The 17,667-nt window shown below is 34.3% G+C and overlaps 1 protein-coding gene across 1 annotated transcript; it reads left to right on the forward strand.

Annotated features, from left to right (window-relative positions):
- The first annotated feature begins 6,940 nt into the window (after window positions 1-6,940).
- On the forward strand, window positions 6,941-15,933 carry LOC132633545 (phosphoinositide phosphatase SAC2-like). Its single transcript, XM_060350034.1, has 16 exons — window positions 6,941-7,577; window positions 8,231-8,435; window positions 8,527-8,692; window positions 9,255-9,477; window positions 9,726-9,802; window positions 10,094-10,281; window positions 10,355-10,452; window positions 10,550-10,683; window positions 10,789-10,917; window positions 11,266-11,587; window positions 11,907-12,028; window positions 12,131-12,244; window positions 12,831-13,007; window positions 13,561-13,737; window positions 14,642-14,750; window positions 15,447-15,933. The coding sequence occupies exons 1-16, from the start codon at window positions 7,482-7,484 to the stop codon at window positions 15,564-15,566; spliced, it is 2,457 nt and encodes an 818-aa protein (XP_060206017.1). The 5' UTR covers window positions 6,941-7,481; the 3' UTR covers window positions 15,567-15,933.
- Window positions 15,934-17,667: the final 1,734 nt, after the last annotated feature.

The raw sequence follows: 17,667 nt of genomic DNA on the forward strand, positions 1-17,667 counted from the left end.
GAGACTTCATTCCTTGCTCTTATCCAAAACACTTCATTTCTTACTCTTATCCAAAACAAGGACAGAATTTTCATTGCAAGAATCAATGTAACAAGCATGATGGGGGCCAGTTCTTGAAAATAGACCCGACAAGAAGAGGATGCTGACAACCTTAACCCAGAAAATTGAGTCTAAAATTAGCATGTTATGACTGTTGCTAAGCTCCAACAAGTTGCAGTCTTGATGCTAACATTTGCATTCTCATTTTTTATGTGCTCTATTATTTATTATTCACAATCCCACCTGTCTGTTACAACTTACAATGAATAAATCAGACAACGTGTTATTCCGCAGTTTTTGCTAACAATTTATTCACAATTGTCGAAGATAAAAGAAGAAAGAAGAAATATACACATATCTACATTCTTAATTTATTGTTTCTGTATTATCTGATAGGAACTGATAGGAGTACCAAGCTAGCGTTTGGTCATACATTCTCAAAAAAAAAAATGAAAAACATGATTTGGGTAAAGTTTCTTTAAGTTTTGAAAATGTGTTTGGCCATAATTTTTCAAAACATATTTCACTTTATGTTTTAGAAAACATGAAACATTGCCAAGAGAGGTTATGTGGAGATGCTTGGAGGCTAAAGGTATATCTGTGGCGTACATTAGAGCGATCAAAGACATGTATTATGGAGCCAAGACCATGGTAAGAACTATAGGACGAGACTCGGAGCACTTTCCTGTTCTAATGGGTTTGCATCAGGGATCAGCTCTTAGCCCATTTTTATTTGTCTTGGTAATGGATGGATTGACGCGACAAATTCAAGGTGAGGTGCCATGGTGTATGTTATTCGCAGATGACATAGTCTTGATTGACGAGATCGTAGCAAACTTAACTCTAAGCTAGAGGATTGGAGACAGACGTTAGAGTCTAAATGATTCAAGTTGAGTAATACCAAGACAGAGTACTTGGAGTGTAGGTTCAACGGCATACCTCAGGAGGCTGACGTAGAAGTGAAGCTTGGTACCCAGGTCATTCAAAAGAAAGGAAGTTTCAAGTATCTTGGGTCTATTTTACAAGGAAATGGGGATATTGACGATGATGTCACATATCGTATTGGTGCAGGATGGTTGAAATGGAGGCTCGCTTCTGGAGTGTTGTGTGACAAGAAAGTGCCACCAAAACTTAAGGGCAAGTTCTACAAAGTGGTGGTTAGACCGACTCTGTTGTATGGGGTAGAGTGTTGGCCAGTCAAAAATTCTCACGTCCAGAAGATGAAAGTCGTGGAAATGAGAATGCTGCGGTGGATGTGTGGGCACACTAGGAGAGATAGGATCAGGAATGAGGGCATCCGGGATAAGGTGGAAGTGGCATCGGTGGAGGACAAGATGCGAGAAGCGAGGTTAAAATGGTTTGGGCATGTGAAGAGGAGAGACATAGATTCCCCAGTGCGGAGGTATGCGAGATTGGCTATGGACGGTTTTAGGAGAGCTAGAGGAAGGCCAAAATAATATTGGGGAGAGGTGATTAGGCAGGACATGACGCAGTTTCAGATTACTGAGGATATGACCTTAGATAGGAGGTTGTGGAGGGCTCATATTTGGATAGAAGGCTAGTAGGTAGTCTCGCTTTTCCGTCGCACTAGTAGGCGTAGTTTTGCTCTACTTTTTATTGCCCTTTGATTCCTGCTTTTATGTGTTGGGTCTTGTCTTTCCATGCTATTTTATCATGACTTTTTTGCTCTTGTTATTTCTCATTTTCGCATTGCTTTGATTTGCTTGTCGGTACTTGACTTTCTTCCCTTATTTTCTTTTGAGCCGAGGGTCTTTCGGAAACAGCCTCCCTACCTTCCAAGGTGGGGGTAAGGTCTGCGTACACTTAACCCTCCCCAGACTCCACATTGTGGGATTCAACTGGGTATGTTGTTGTTGTTGTTGTCGAAACATTACTTATACCCATGAGTTGTAAACACTATCAAGAATACCCAATCATACAACATACATACTTGCAAACCCAAATTATGCAGAACATGATATTTTGATAATAACGGCTAATAACACACTTACTAGTTACTGTAATTCAAATTACAATACAAAGATCCACTAACGGATTTTCACAGTTGGCAGAGCAATTTTTCCTAGGATTTCTTCTTGTAATGTTTGGGCACAGCTTCGCTCGTTCACTTTATAGAAGAGGCCGGTTTAATTGTGAAACATGGTATATACGAATTTAATGGAGTAACATGGTAAATAGAATTAGTTGGGTCATAAATAGATGGACCTTTTTTATAAATACAAAAGTTAGGGGTAGTCTTTTAGTAAAAAATTTGAAAATGCCAAAACATAGATCTTAGTCCAAAAACAGGTTTGAATCAGAATTTGGGATTTGAAGATTTATTTTCAAAACTTATCAAAATTTTATGACCAAACAAAAACAATATATGCTCTCAAAATCAATGGCCAAACAGGAGCTAAATTATTGTTCAAGTGGTTAGGATTCAGTATTATACTAGTGAGTTTTGAAATGCGTATAGTTCGAAGAATTTATAAACATATCACTGCTTCTTGCCAAGAAGAAACAAGAAAAACGGAACAAACTAAAACATGAAAGCTTGTTTTTTTTTTCTGTTTCTATTAATTCTCCAATTTACAGAAAGAAACTCACTTTCTTCCACTTTCCCTTTTTCTATTTCCGTTTTCCTTTCCCTTCATCGAATTTGTTCTCTCTCATTTCACATGGCGTCTTAATGAGAAATGTCGTTCTCTACAACTTCCCCAAATCTTTTAATGAGTTCAACTATTTTACAAATGGTAAACAAAATATCAGAGAGAGTTATTTTGTAAACTTTTACAAAAGATAATTTAATTATATGTTTATTTTTTACGATTCTACTTGTGAGATTACATTGAGTATGTTGTTATTGCTGTTGTTTATTTTTCACACGAGATCAGTGAAAAATAATACATCAAATTTACAAGAATACTAAAATAAATAGCATCATTTTCTTCTTATCAAATTATAAGTAGACATAAATATGGTAAAAACTTACCACACGGACGTTTACACCAAATCAATGGATGTATAACATGTATTTGAATATATGTAACATCACTTAACCATAATTATAAAATAACTTAACCATGATAAATTGTGTTGATTTAATTTTTTTTTTTTTTTTAAATGGTTAGAGGCAACGCCACGACAAGGTCCAGTTCGGCCAGTGGCAAAATTACAATGTTAGATGCGGATTCAATCTAGCACACTAACTATTGCTTAAATTTTGCATCATTAAATATAAATATTTATTTAATTAAATTAAAAATCAAAATAAGTTATGACGTCAATTATAAGTTCAAAACTCATAAATTTCATATCCCAACTTCGTTTCTTACCATTGGGCGGACCCGGCGAAACCCGCCGCTACCACTTTGTGGCATTTTCTTTGTCAATAATTGCTTGTGTCGACGAACCACTTGTTTCAAGGCACGTGCTTATCCTTTGTCGGCTCAAACTAATATTCCCAATCACACATTTTCCACGTCACTATTGCCACCTTATTAGCATCTCTTGCACCCTCTTTTTTCTTGCTTGTAATTTGTTGTAAAAATGGCGTGGACGAAAGAGCTTTGTAACTGGTTAAATTAGAAAAAAGAGTTATGTCCTTTCCACTATATTCTACTTTTGTGGAAAAAAGAAGAAATTTACTTCTCATTTTCTTTTTGAGTCGATTATATAATTAGGTTTTTTATCGAATTGTGAGCATTTGAAATTGGGTAATGACTTAACTTTAGTAAACTTTTAATATTTCTTTATTAATATTACTCATATAAGATAAACATAAAATAAAAATATAATCAATTAATGATGATTCATATAATTGATTCTAACTTATAATTGAAGCTAGAATAAAATACACTTAAATCAGGCCTACCCACTAAAAACCATCACATAGCTAAATGGAAAAATAAACAAATAAACGAAATATCCATAGCACAAGCAACTGTTACGTTTAAAAGTTGGAATCTTTAGTTTTTGTTTTGATACTTCTCCCAAGGAAAGGCAATAATATTAACAATAATAATAATAATACCAAACAGTAAATAAGATTTATATGTCTACAAGAAAATAATATGTTATAAACTTACTGATATGACTTTTTTCCATCGGACGAAATAGTACTATGAAATCAAACAAAAAATAGCATGCAATAAAGGAGTTTGAAATTGAATCTTCGCCAAAATTAGGCGAATAAATCCGTGGTGAGGCTTAATTTGTTGTCGAAAATGAAGAGACATTAAAGGAGTGTGACAGGGGTTTCAATTGTTCAAAATGAGTGAATGTAAGTATAAATTTAGCAAACGCATTGCTTAAATCGCATTACGTGACTTATAAATCTACCTTATCAATTAAGAAGAAAGGTTTTCAGCCTGATGATTGAGGTCGATAGCTAAATTTAGTCTTCGAAATCTCATAACATAAAAAAGTCATTGATCACACAAGCAGATGCGGATCTAGAATTTGATGGTGGCGGGTGTCACTATTTTCTTCAATGTACATCTTATTAGAAACGTATATTTGGGTCGGGTTCATCTCTTTTTAATTTATTCGGGTCAAATTAAAATTACAAATATGAAAATTACATCTCAAAAATCAAGAAACGAACATAGTTAGCATCTTAAACAAGGAATCACACTCATTAACACCCATTAACAACAAAATTAAAATCAACATTTTCACCAGGGACTTGCATCTCTTATGTATATTAAAAAAAATGAATTTGCACAAGTAAAATAACATCTTCAATAAGAGAATTACACCAATCAAAATAAGAAAAATAATAGAAAAACTCTTCAATAGGTAAATACACCCCATAAGTAAATGTAGAATTAGATAAACTATAAGTTCTCAAAAATAAATCATAAATTTCATGTGTTTTCTAAGCAGTGATTACGAAATTTCCATCACAATTTAAGTAGTAAAAGTGATTTAAATTGAAATTATACGTACTCTAATTCATTTCTCATGTTATTTATTGCTTATTAAGAGTGTCCCAAGTCAAATCTAGACAAGTAAATATGAACGGAGGGAGTAATAAACAAAAGAAATTATAAAAAAAAAAGTATTTTAATCTCAATCCAAAATTCTCATTGAGACCCAAGTTTTTCGATTTAAATACTCACATATTTGAGATTAAGAGAAATACTTAATTTAAGGAATTTTGAAGTTTCTATTTGTGTGTTCTCGCTAGAGATCACAGATAAAATAATACTCCCTCCGTTTCAATTTATATGAACCCATTTGACTGGGCACGACATTTAAGAAAGAGGGAAGACTTTTGAAACTTGTGATTCAAAATAAGCCTTGAAAATTTGTGTGGCTGTAAATCATTCATAAAGTGAATTTATTTCCAAATTAGGAAAGAAGTCATTCATTTTGGCACGGACTAAAAAGGAAATAGGTTCAAACAAATTGAAATAGAGGGAATAGAAAAGAGGAAAGACAATATAAATAATAAGATAAATAGAAAATTAGGAGGGCTGAAAAGGGAATTACTGGTACAAAGGAAGTAAAAAGCGCAAAGAAAAATAGGAGTCGAAAAATGTTTAAGATAGATTCAAACTTGTGTCAGCCAGCCGTGACACCTTTGTCTAATTTACGATTGGGGGTGGCAGGATCAAATATTTAACCTAATTTAAGTAAATTATAACATAAGTATATAAAAATTTTATTAATCAGGAGGGTGGCATGCCACCGGATCCGCCTCTGCACACAAATCTCTTTAGAGAAAGGGCAACTTTTTTAGGCATGCCGCTTTTTGAAATAATCTATGTACACAAGTGCACGACTCCCCTATGCTTGGATGAAGTAGGAGAGAGATTCTTGGGCCAGAGATTGTATAGGAAACCTTTTCCTTCGATCCAGTTAGTACACACTTCTATTGTTTATATTGCGCGGATCTATTTTATGTGAAAAAATCCTAAATTTCTCAGAGTTGACTAGCGAAAAAAAGGGAAAACCCAAATCCTGATGTTTGGCGGCTAAACAGTGAATAAGATCAATAATTGGATGGCATATGTATAGGTATATTCTCATTGACAATTTGGCATTATTTTCCGACTTCTGGAGGGACCATATTTTATGCATACCATTTCCAAGTTGTTATATATATATATATTCCAAAGACTTTCTCCACACAGTAGAATCAATGCTAATTAAAGGAATCAGTCCCATTTTCAAATGTCTTACGATCATGTTGTCCACAATCATTTTGTGAGCATGCCTACGTTACTTGTCTCCTCGGCTCTGTTTACCACAGTTAGTTATACCAACCTTAGTATTTTTTAGCAAATTATAAAAGTTGTTGTTACATACAGCATTGAAAGTTACATTTCCGATTAAATATATATGCTTGATATGAATTTAACCTTGCAAGTTGCAATATAACTATTGCCAACTCCCAAGTGCGGTGTTTAGATTTTAAAAAAGCTCCATTTTCTCTTAAATTATGATATAATTCTTATAATATTGACTTAATTTGAAGAAAATGTAACTTGAAAACTTACATTTAAGTGGAAAAAATCGATTTTCATACAAGCAAAATAGTTATAAAAATAAAGCATATAGTCCGCATGTTCAGTTTATATAATAATTTTTGTATTTTTAGTAACTTGAAAACTTACATGGAAGTGGAAAAATTCGATTTTCATACAAGCAAAATAATTATAAAAATATAGCATTTAGTCTGCATGTTCAGTTTATATAATACTTTTTGTCTTTTTAGTATATTCCTAAATTAATGACATATTATTTCTATTTATACTTTTTTAGCATTAATTTTTTTACACCTTTAATGTTATGTCACATTTAGACAAAATCATTAGAATAATTTTAACACATGCTATTTTTTTTTTTCTAATTTCGTGTCCTCACAGACCACCATATATATTACTCAAATTGCTGACCAAGTAAAGTAAAAAGAAAACAGGGAAGACAACTAAGGAATTAAAGACAATGTGATGGAAGGCTTTTATACACTACGATTTTTTTTTTGAAATTTCGTTATACCTTAGCTGTACAAATCAAATAAATTGAAAAAATATACATAAGTAATATTTGCGTTTTTTTTTTTTTTTTTTGTGGACGTAGACGCCGGAGCTCTAGTCTTTGCTTACCTCTTCCGATCTGAAATATCCCAAATTATTTTGCATCTTTTTTTTCTCTATCTCTTTAGAGTCTCTCTTTGTGTTGACTTCTCTTTTGCTCCATTTTTTCCCTTTTTTTTCTGCTTTACTTGTTGTTCACATCTGATTCCTTTTTCATTTTCACTACACAGTTTAGTTTTTCCAAGTATTTCACTTGTGATTTTAGAATATTATTAGTGTCTTTGTGTTATATTTGGAGAAGTAACTTAGCAGGTAAAATTTGTGCAAGTGAGTTGACCTGTTTTATGCTCAACTGAGACAAATTTGCCGATCCTGAGGCTCGGGATCGGAAAAATGGGTTGGGAAAACAATCAACAGGCTGAAAACAATGAGCAACACGATTCCAGACCTTTATTTCTACAGAAGTTTCGGCTCTATGAGACTAGCTCGGTATATATTTGACTATTTGATTTACTTCCTCTATTTTGTTTTTGTTACCAAATATGAGGATTCTGCTCTATGTTTCATTTCCAGTTTTAGATTGAAGGAATTTTTTTAGCTTTAAATCATGTAGTTAGTAATTTCTAGCATATGAAGATGTTAATTTCACTGGTCTGGAATTGGTCATCTGTTATGTTGTACCTACAAATTTGTTGTCCAACTTGTTGGTTGGGCAAGATTTATGTACTTGGTTTAAGATTTCGATTCAAATTGGCTTTTCCAATTTAGAACAATATCTCCAAAGCAAATGATTAAAAACAAAAGGAGAGCATATGTACATTTGCTCAAGTAAGCATCTTGAACTAAAATTGCTCTCTGCCCTCACTCAAGTCGTGCGTGTTGTAATCTTATTCCATTTTTATTTTGTGCATTCGATCTATGAGATTCCTAGACAACAAATTAAGTACGTGCGTGCATGTACCTGTGTAGTCGCATATTCTTAGTTATTCCTTTTTTCCTTCTACCGCGATACTTGATATTGAATATGAATGATGATTATGAAGTTATTATAGCAAGTTTAAGTAAGAGAGTTAACTTGCTTATATAGAGAGTTAACTTGCTTATATATGCTTGTCAAAAGAGTTAACCTACACATGTCGCAGAACTTCTATATGGTTGGAAGGGATAAGAGTAGAACTTCTTGGAAAGTTCTGAAGATCGACAGATTAGAGCCTTCAGAGCTAATCATGTATGAAGATTCTGCCACATACTCAGAACTTGAATGTAGTGACCTTCTTAAAAGAATACATGAAGGGAACATATCAAGTGGAGGGCTTAAATTCGTTTCAACATGTTACGGAATTGTTGGTATGTTATACCACTAAAAGTTCCATTCTCTTTCGAGATTGATTTTTTATTTTGATATGTAATGCAACTAATATTTCTTTTTTGATTTTAGGTTTTGTAAAGTTTTTGGGACCTTATCACATGTTGCTTATTACGAAAAGAAGGAAGATTGGAATGATATGTGGTCATGCAGTTTATGCTATTACAAAGAGCGAGATGTTTCCAATTCCCAATTCTACTGTGCTATCCAATATGCCTTATTCTAAGAATGAGAACAGGTCTTTTGTCAATTCTGCATGTAAATGTAAAATGTCCATAGTACTTTTGAGAAGACGTTATAATGGAAATAGAAATGCTTCTGGCTTCCTTGTATCTTTATGAGCATTATACTAGATGTGGTTGTTTTATTTTAATTTTATTTTCTTCTATTTGGACGGCTCTGAATTTTGTAATCTTTAAACTTGTCTCACTTTTGAGGTACCCTCTATACTATCTTGTCAATACCCCTGCAGTGTTGTAGCTGTGTGGACACTCTAGACTATAGTGAGAACGTTATAGATGAACATTTTGTGGCTTTAATATTGTAGAGCCCGTTGCAGTTTATTTCCTACTACTTTACAGGAAAACTACAGTGGTGTGTTGATGTTATTTTTACATGTTGAGTGAGACGAGGTATCATCAGGATTTCAGTGGCACGTGTTTGCTTTTTTTGTTCATTCATATTTTTCCTATGTTAGCATTTCTTTATTTTCTTATTTTCCTCTTTTAGGTACTAAATTTGATTTAGTAACTCATTTTTGGAGTTTTATTCTTTTTCTTTCTCCCATTATTTTGGAATAGATATAAGAAGCTCCTGCGCACAGTGGATCTCACAAGGGACTTCTTTTTTAGCTACTCCTATCACATTATGCTTAGTCTTCAAAAGAACCTGAGCAACTGTGAGACTGGACTCACGCTTTACGACACAATGTTTGTATGGAATGAGTTCTTGACACGAGAAATTCGTCATCAGCTCAAAAATACTCTTTGGACTGTCGCTCTAGTATATGGATTCTTTAAACAGGTATTTTCAATTTTAAATTGTTCAGGTATATTGAAACCAAAGAAAATCTAAATTTGACCTCACCGTAGTGGGGAAAATGCTACTTTTGGATATGATACCAAGTTATTTGTTGTATAAGTTGATGATTTATTCAGACTTTAGTATTATGATGTTTCATGATGGCTTTACCAACTAAATGATCTGGATATTTAGCCATTGCTAGGATAATACTTTTAAACATGTTATGATAGAGCTGTTGTTTTTTGTAGGTTACGCTTTCTCTTTCTGGTAGGAGTTTCATGTTGACCCTAATTGCTAGACGATCTCGTCATTATGCTGGTACCAGGTTTGTCTAATTGACTTAAATATTGTATCCATTTTTATTTGATGGTGACTTATCTCATCGAGTTCTAGTAGATGAAGTAACTCTGGCAATAGTGTGCCATTTGAGTAATCTTGGCATTAACTATAATTAACTTGAATGGATAGATGAAGAAAATTCAAAAGAGTGTTATCAGTTACTTTCATCTGAATGGTCTTTGTATGATCATATAAGTAGCTTTAAATTGAATATTTCAGTTACTGATCCTGGTTCATCTCCTGGTTGTTGAGTTATTTTTCCTTTTATGTTATGTAGATATTTAAAAAGAGGTGTAAATGAGAAGGGTCGTGTAGCAAATGATGTCGAAACGGAACAGATTGTGCTTGATAATGTGGCTGATGGGTGCCCAGTACAAATAAGTGCTGTTGTGCAGAACCGGGGTTCAATACCTCTTTTCTGGTCGCAAGAAACTTCACGTTTGAATATTAAGCCTGCCATCATACGTATGAACTAAATACCTATTTTATTTTTGAGTCATCCAATTTACTCAATTTTCATGACCGTTTCTTTTTATAGTCTCTAGGAATGACTTGAAATTTGAAGCCACTAAACGTCACTTTGAGAATCTTGTGAAGAGATATGGAAATCCAATTATAATATTGAATTTGATTAAGGTAAACTTTATCAGAGATTTTGTATCCAATTTATGTCACCCTTCTATTTTTTGTTGTCTAGCCTTCTCTTGCTCATCTTTCCCCTTCTGCTAAACAGACTCGTGAGAAGAGGCCTAGAGAAACAATTCTTCGTGCAGCATTTGCCAATGCTATTGAGTTTATAAATAAAGATCTGTCTGAGGAGAACCACTTGAGATTTCTTCACTGGGACCTAAATAAACACTCTAAAAGGTTTGCCTGTTGCGTCTTTTTGCTTGCAAATGGTTGTACTTGCTATTTTTTCCTTTTCTTGTATGTCAGTCTGATGAGATGCTGACAATTTGACCTCTTTTCCAGCAAAGCTACAAATGTCTTGACACTCCTGGGCAAGGTGGCTGCTAATGCGTTGGAGTTAACAGGCTTCCTTCACTGTCAACTTATCCCTGCCTCAAAGACTGGGAAATTGCTAAAATTCTCGTCCATTGAGTAAGTTTGGCAATCAAAGTCCTCCCTGAGAGATTTGATTTTCTCAGTTCATGAGAGTTGATAGTTCTCAAATTAGCTTTATTAATCCGCAGAGTACCTCCAACACTTAACTTTGGCTTAAAAGCTCAAATGTTCTATTGTGGTTTGTTGACGTTTTCTCCTTTGAAATGTGTTTGTAACTTGAGCTTTAAGCAATTTGAACCTCAGGCAGCTGGACATACTAATTCTTTTGTGTTTGGTTGAAATTTTATTTTTTATTTGATGCCTAAACAATTGAATTCTCCTATGTGAGATAACCACATCTGAATTCTTCTTCTTTTTCGCATTGATTTGTTCGTCTCTCCGTAGCAATACTGAGGATCAAGCTGGACAAGACATTTGTGAAGTGAGAGCTGAAGCAAACTCCACTAGTGACAATTACCATGTCAACCTTTCAACACTACAGAGAGGGGTGTTACGAACTAATTGCATAGACTGTTTGGATCGCACAAATGTTGCACAATTTGCCTATGGGCTGGTTGCCCTAGGCCATCAGCTGCATGCCTTAGGCTTTATAGACGTGGAGAACATTGATTTAGATTCCCCTTTAGCAGATAATCTAATGAAACTTTACGAAGAAATGGGCGATACACTTGCACTACAATATGGAGGGTCTGCTGCACATAACAAGGTAATGTTATCTTGCTTGTTCACTTAAAATTCTGCAATTTATTTTTGTAGTGTGCTGATGGATATTCTAGTAAAAGGTTGGTGGTGTGCAAAGATCTTTAAGTTACTTCAAATCTGTGATTAGTTTGCCGGTGAAATAAATCCTTTTCTTTTCTAAAGTAGGAAATATTGGCTTCATTCATTTTCACTATGATTGAAATATTTATCTATGAAAGCCTTGTTGAAATCAGCATATTACTTTCTACCAGTTAGCGTACGTGTTGAAAAGTACAAAAAGTCTAGCGGTTCCATATACTATACTGATGGATATGATCTAACAGATATTTTCAGAGAGACGAGGCCAGTGGAGAGCAGCAACTCAGTCTCAAGAGCTCTTTAGAACGATTCAGCGCTATTACAGTAATGCCTACATGGACGCCGAGAAACAAGATGCCATTAATGTGTACGTGAATTAATTTCTTCGTAATAAGTTTCTTGTATCTGTTCTTTCAACAAACGAAGGCAAATTTTGAAATAAATAAAAGTAATGTGGTCCTAATTCCAGATTCTTGGGACATTTCCGGCCTCAAGAAGGTAAGCCAGCTCTCTGGGAATTGGATTCAGACCAACACTATAATGTTGGGGGGCATGCATCAAGTTTAGCCATGGAGAGTTCTAGGTATAGCTGATCTTTAATTAACACATCCCTTGTCTACTCCTTAGTGTCAATACTTGTATTAGTACACATTTTTTGAATATCGAGTATTTTGTTATTGAAGTGTTAAAATTCCAAGAAACACTGATTTGATTAATATTGTAGCCACAACATCATTTCTGATGGTTGTAATTTGAAATTTGCAATCCAAATCAAATGGAATACTATATTATGTTGAGAGCATTTAAGTCTTAAGACAGTTGAGTACTTGAGTTGTGATGTTGTAAAAGTGAGCATCAAGTGACCTCACAGCTTCTATATATGTGATACATTCTGAAGGCTAAAAATCTGTACTATACTGCAACCATTGTGTATGTATCTCTCACCTAATCCATAATCAAGTTACCTTAAAATTTGGCCTTTTTATCTCTGCTACTAAGATGGATATTAAAGTCAATAAGTGACGTACACAGAGAATTTACTTATGAAAAGCTGATTATGGTTTTTCAACTTCTAGTCACAACCCAAAAGAGAAAAATACTTTAATTAAGCCAGACCAGTGTATCAAAATCCTCCAAAGCTATTACTGAGGCCGTTTTTTCATGTGCAGGTCGTTTATTAAAAGGTCCCTATCAGAAGGGAATTTATCTACTGTCAAAGAGACTGACACAGAGCAGACCGATGACTCTGACCAACCTTTGCCTGAGAGTGCAAAAGGTGGTAGTAAGGGTCTTTCCGAGTCCACCCCAGAAATCTCAACTTGTGAAACTGATATTTCGTTTGCCAGGTAGCTTACTTCAAATTTTCTTTGCTGCATAGATTTACTTTGGAGCAGCAGAATCCATAAGTTGATTCAAAATTCCTTTGATTGAGTGGATACTAAGTGCTAACCATTGTGAGAGTTGTATGTCTTTCTGGTTCCTTCATACTTCCATCGACAAAAACATTGCAACTTTTGAATGTTATATGTATCTTTTCAATGAAAACAGTGTAACAATTTCTTAGTAGAAACAAGCTAATAACAGGTTTGTGGCTATTATATTCATGTCTAAAATACACGTACTAAACAATTCTTCGCTCTTAAGGACTGTCTTATTATCTAGTGTCACATCTAATGCTTTTGAAAAATAAAGTTAATAGCAGGTTAGTGGCTATAATAGTCACAAACAAATGTGTGCTACCCAAATGCTGTCACTTTTAAGATTCTAATTGGCTCTTTTCAATTTTTCTGTTGGTTCCTCTCTTTGTTTTTCCTATTGGTGGGGATGTATACTATTTCATTCTCGCCTTGTTTCTTGTTTTGTCTCTTAGTAAATTGGTGCTTGTCTCACTTTTTATAGGTACACACCCTCAATGTCTGGTAGACAGCTTTTCCTGGATATGCAATTAGGACAGTGTCTCAGCAGTGAAAATGTTAGATTGCGTGACCGTGTTGATTCAATTGATTTTTCAAATTTCCTAGATATTGAGTGCCTCTCTTCATCTGGAAATTCATGTGAAGAAGAAACATTCGAGAGGTATCTTCTTTCATTATTATCAATGCTTTGATAGAAGTTGAATCCACATACTTGGTTTACCACTAATATCTGCTTGATTGATTCTCTCACCAATATTACCACAAAACTTTGGCTAGGACCAAAATTTAAGATTTATGAACTTATTGCATTGAAATATCCCACATTAAAATAATTTTGAGGATACTCTATAAAGAATTAGCTAGAGTTCAGCCTTGACTTTCGAATTATCTGGCTAAGTTAGTGAGATGATGATGCAAAATGAAGTAGGAAGCTGGTGGTTGTGTTGAACCCAGGATAGACTTCTTGCAGTAGTTTAATTGTTCAGATACTACTTGGGAAAAACCGTCAACTCTTGGTGAAATAGAAAATGTAAAGTGTGCATTTGGATACTCTTTTACTCGGGCTTATTAATACCTAGTACAGGCAAAAGGGAAAATTAAACAAACTATTTATAAAAGGAATGAAAAATTCGTTTCTCTGAAGTCTGAACGTCTATCTTCACAGGACGATTAGAAAAGAGAAGAGTATTTAATTCCTTTACAGCATTCTTTTCATTATTCTGATCAAATAAGTTGCTCTTATGAATGGCCAAGTCAAACTGAGATTAAAATCTGATGCTTCCTTGGCCATATGACTTGTTCCATGGGTTTTTTTCTTATTTTTCTGTTATTTATTACTCTCTTTATTTCATTCACCGATTTCTGTATTTCATTTTTCTTGGCCGTCATCATTTAGTTGAACTTATACTGCCTTTTTGCCATTTTTTAGTTGGTCGGAAGTATGACTGGCGTTTTAGTAATTCTATCCTTGTAGATTAGTTATTTGATTCTTATGGAAACATCCTAGAAGGCCAGCATTTTCTGCCTCGGGTCTTTGAATTTGACACTTAGCTCTATTCATGCAGGTCTACAATCATATGTTCACCATGTGGTCCCTTCTCTTCAGATGGTTTAACAGTTGAATCTAAAGCTGAAACAAGCTCTTCAGCAATTGAATCTGCATCAAGCTTGAAGGTCAGTCCACACAAAGCCGATAGTTTACTACTCCCTCCGTCCCAATTTATGTGAAGATATTTGTTTGGGCATGGAGTTTAAGAATGAAAGGAAGGCTTTTGAAACTTGTGGTCTAAAATAAGTTATAGATACTTGTGAGGCTATAAATCATCTCATTAAGGATAAAAATTGGAAGTTTGAAGTTAAATTGCTACCCCCCCCCCCCCCCCCCCCCCGCCCGGTTCCCAATTCGTGAGAGGTATTTGACTAGGCATGGAGTTTAAGAAAGGAAGGAAGACTTTTGAAATTTGTGGTCTATAATAAGCCATAGATATTTGTGTAGATAAAACATCTCATTAAGGGTAAATGGGAAGTTTGAAGTTAAATTATTATTAAATATAGAAAGGTATCATTCTTTTTTGGACTGACTGAAAAGGAAAAAGTGTCACATAAATTGGGATGGGATGGAGGGAGCACTAAATATAAAACGGTGTCATTCTTTTTGGGACCGACTTAAGAGGAAAGATTGACACATAATTGGGACAAAGAAATCTTGCTTTTAGCTGGAAGCTCTAGTTAGTTAAGAATAGGAAGAATCTGGAATATACCTTTTTATTTTCTGCCTCTTACTTCTTATTAGCTTCTTTCTGCATCTCTAATAAGAAATACTGATGCACATGAGTAATTCCTTTTACCTTTTCAATCTTGTTATTTTAGCGCGAGGATCATACTAGTGGAGATTTCAGTTTCGATGCCAAAGGAAGTAGTAAAGAAACTGTTGAATTCTCTGAGAAGTTTGTGCATTGGGTTATCAACGGAGATATGCTTTTCCCTTGAGATCATTTCCGGTCTCTTCGAAGCTGTATTCTTTCAGGCAATTACTTTCAATGATTCAATCAAACCATCCGAAGGATGTGGATTACTTACGGAATAAATGACAGGTGATGAAGATTAGGTAAGAGGGGAAGAATGATTTTTGTTATAGACTAAACAAAGCTGTTGAGATTGAAAATTGAAGCACGTTAGAAAACGATATAGAAAGTACAGAGTAAATAGAAGCAGATGATTCTTTCAGTTGTTTTTCACTTCTTCATTTTCTACCTAACTGTTTTTGTAGGTTCAAGTTCTGTAAATATCTGTTACATTTTTATACGTTGGAGCTCCATTATTCTTTTCTTCTGTATACAAGCTGATCTTTATCGTATCACATGGTTTGAATTGTTATAGTTGTTGAATGTAGCTGAGAAGAAACTTAGATTCCTATATACGATGAGGTTTCAATTGCAATAGGGATTGATGTAAGGTAGAATATGAGATTAAGTACTATAGCAAATTCATCATCCTTGTTATGCCAAAGGTTGCGTTCAGTAAAATTGATATAGTCGGGACTCAGTTTGTGGTCAATCGTTCAACAGATTCGTGGATCTACCAGATTGTTCCCCGAGCCTAAGGTACCTGAGTAATGCTACATATTCTATTCATTTCTGCTCTGTTTTTTCAGCTCCTCGTTTTTGTTGGATCAGTTCTTTAACACCAACGGCCTGAAGAAAGTGACTGAAGGTGAAGTAATATTTTAGCATCTTTTTCTGGTGCATTGGAGTTCATTGTTACAGTTCTGTTAGTTCCCTTCTTCTCTGTGCCATGATGATGAAGATGATATGTGTGTGACAAAGTACAATATTTTTTGTCAAACATTCTTCTACTCTCCAATCGGCAGTTCATTTTAACTGCAAGTCTGCTTAATAAGTCGCAGGCAAGGTGATTTGAGGTGCGGGTTGTATGAAAGGCTAGAGTCAAGAGTCTGGGCCATTTTACTGTGTTTTCTAATCTCCCTTTGCATAATTCATGTTGAAGTACTCAATTCATTTTTTTACCCCTCAAGTGCTCCCCTTTTTGCTCCCTCGGTAATTCGAACCTACAACCTTCGGGTTGGCGGTAGAGGGTGCTTACGACCCCTCATTCATTAGTCAAAGAAGATTACTGAGTCTCATATAAATTCACCATCAAGTCTTAGTCCAATAGTGTTCGTCGTATTAGCTGTAAACAAATAAAACATGCATTCTGTAAGTAATTGCTGACCAAGGGCAATGTTAATGATACGTTAAAACCTCCTTTGTTTTAGTTGGATGGATCCTTCACAATATTATCGGTTGCCACCCCCAGCTATCATCATAAACAATTATCAGCAATCACTACGCCAGACATCATTACCATTTCCCACTAGTTAGTATACACAACCATCGCCATCAGCCAAAACAATCCCTAATCAGCACGCACGGCAATCACCGTTGATATAGTATAGATTTATTTAAATATTTTATTTAAATTTTATATTTATAAAATTTTAAATAAAGATAAGTTTATATATTCAAATGTTCAAAAATAAATAGTCTTAATTATTTATTTATTTATTACTTAGATACTAAAGCATCTTAAAGCCCCGTTTGGCCATAGATACCAAAAAAAAAATCACTTTTTTTTATTTTGGAATTTGGGAGTTAGAGTTGTGTTTGGCCATAGTTGTTGAAATTGTAGTTTTTGGTGAAATGTAGTTGTAAAAAAGCGAAAAAAGTAATTTTTTTTTTTTGAAAAACAAGTTTTTTGAGTTTTTGGTATTCGGAATTTTCATGGCCAAACGCTGATTTCGGAAAAAAGTGAAAAAAAAATCCGGAATAAAGTGAATAATTCTTATGGCCAAACGGGGGCTTAGTGTTTAGATTCATATATCGAAATTTGAATGCACTTCTTAATGTTCAAATTCATGCATCTTAATCTTAATAAAGAAGGACAAAGACTTGCAAGGTCGCGATCGCGAAAGTTATGCTGTGGGTTTCATTTGTTTGCTTTTAAATTTTAAATCTTAATCATTAAGATTCCGCTCATTGCGCTTGATTTTTAAATCTGAATCTGAAATCTCTATCATTAAGTGTTTTTTGTT

Source organism: Lycium barbarum, chromosome 3 (assembly GCF_019175385.1).
Source record: "Lycium barbarum isolate Lr01 chromosome 3, ASM1917538v2, whole genome shotgun sequence".
Lineage (NCBI taxonomy): Eukaryota > Viridiplantae > Streptophyta > Magnoliopsida > Solanales > Solanaceae > Lycium > Lycium barbarum.

Excerpts from the sequence above, each read along its gene's own strand:
- LOC132633545 (XM_060350034.1), top strand. The coding sequence starts at position 7,482 with ATGGGTTGGGAAAACAATCAACAGGCTGAAAACAATGAGCAACACGAT. Across the intron at positions 7,578-8,230 it reads GGCTCTATGAGACTAGCTCG|AACTTCTATATGGTTGGAAG; the intron begins GTATATATTTGA and ends CACATGTCGCAG. Across the intron at positions 13,738-14,641 it reads GAAGAAGAAACATTCGAGAG|GTCTACAATCATATGTTCAC; the intron begins GTATCTTCTTTC and ends CTATTCATGCAG.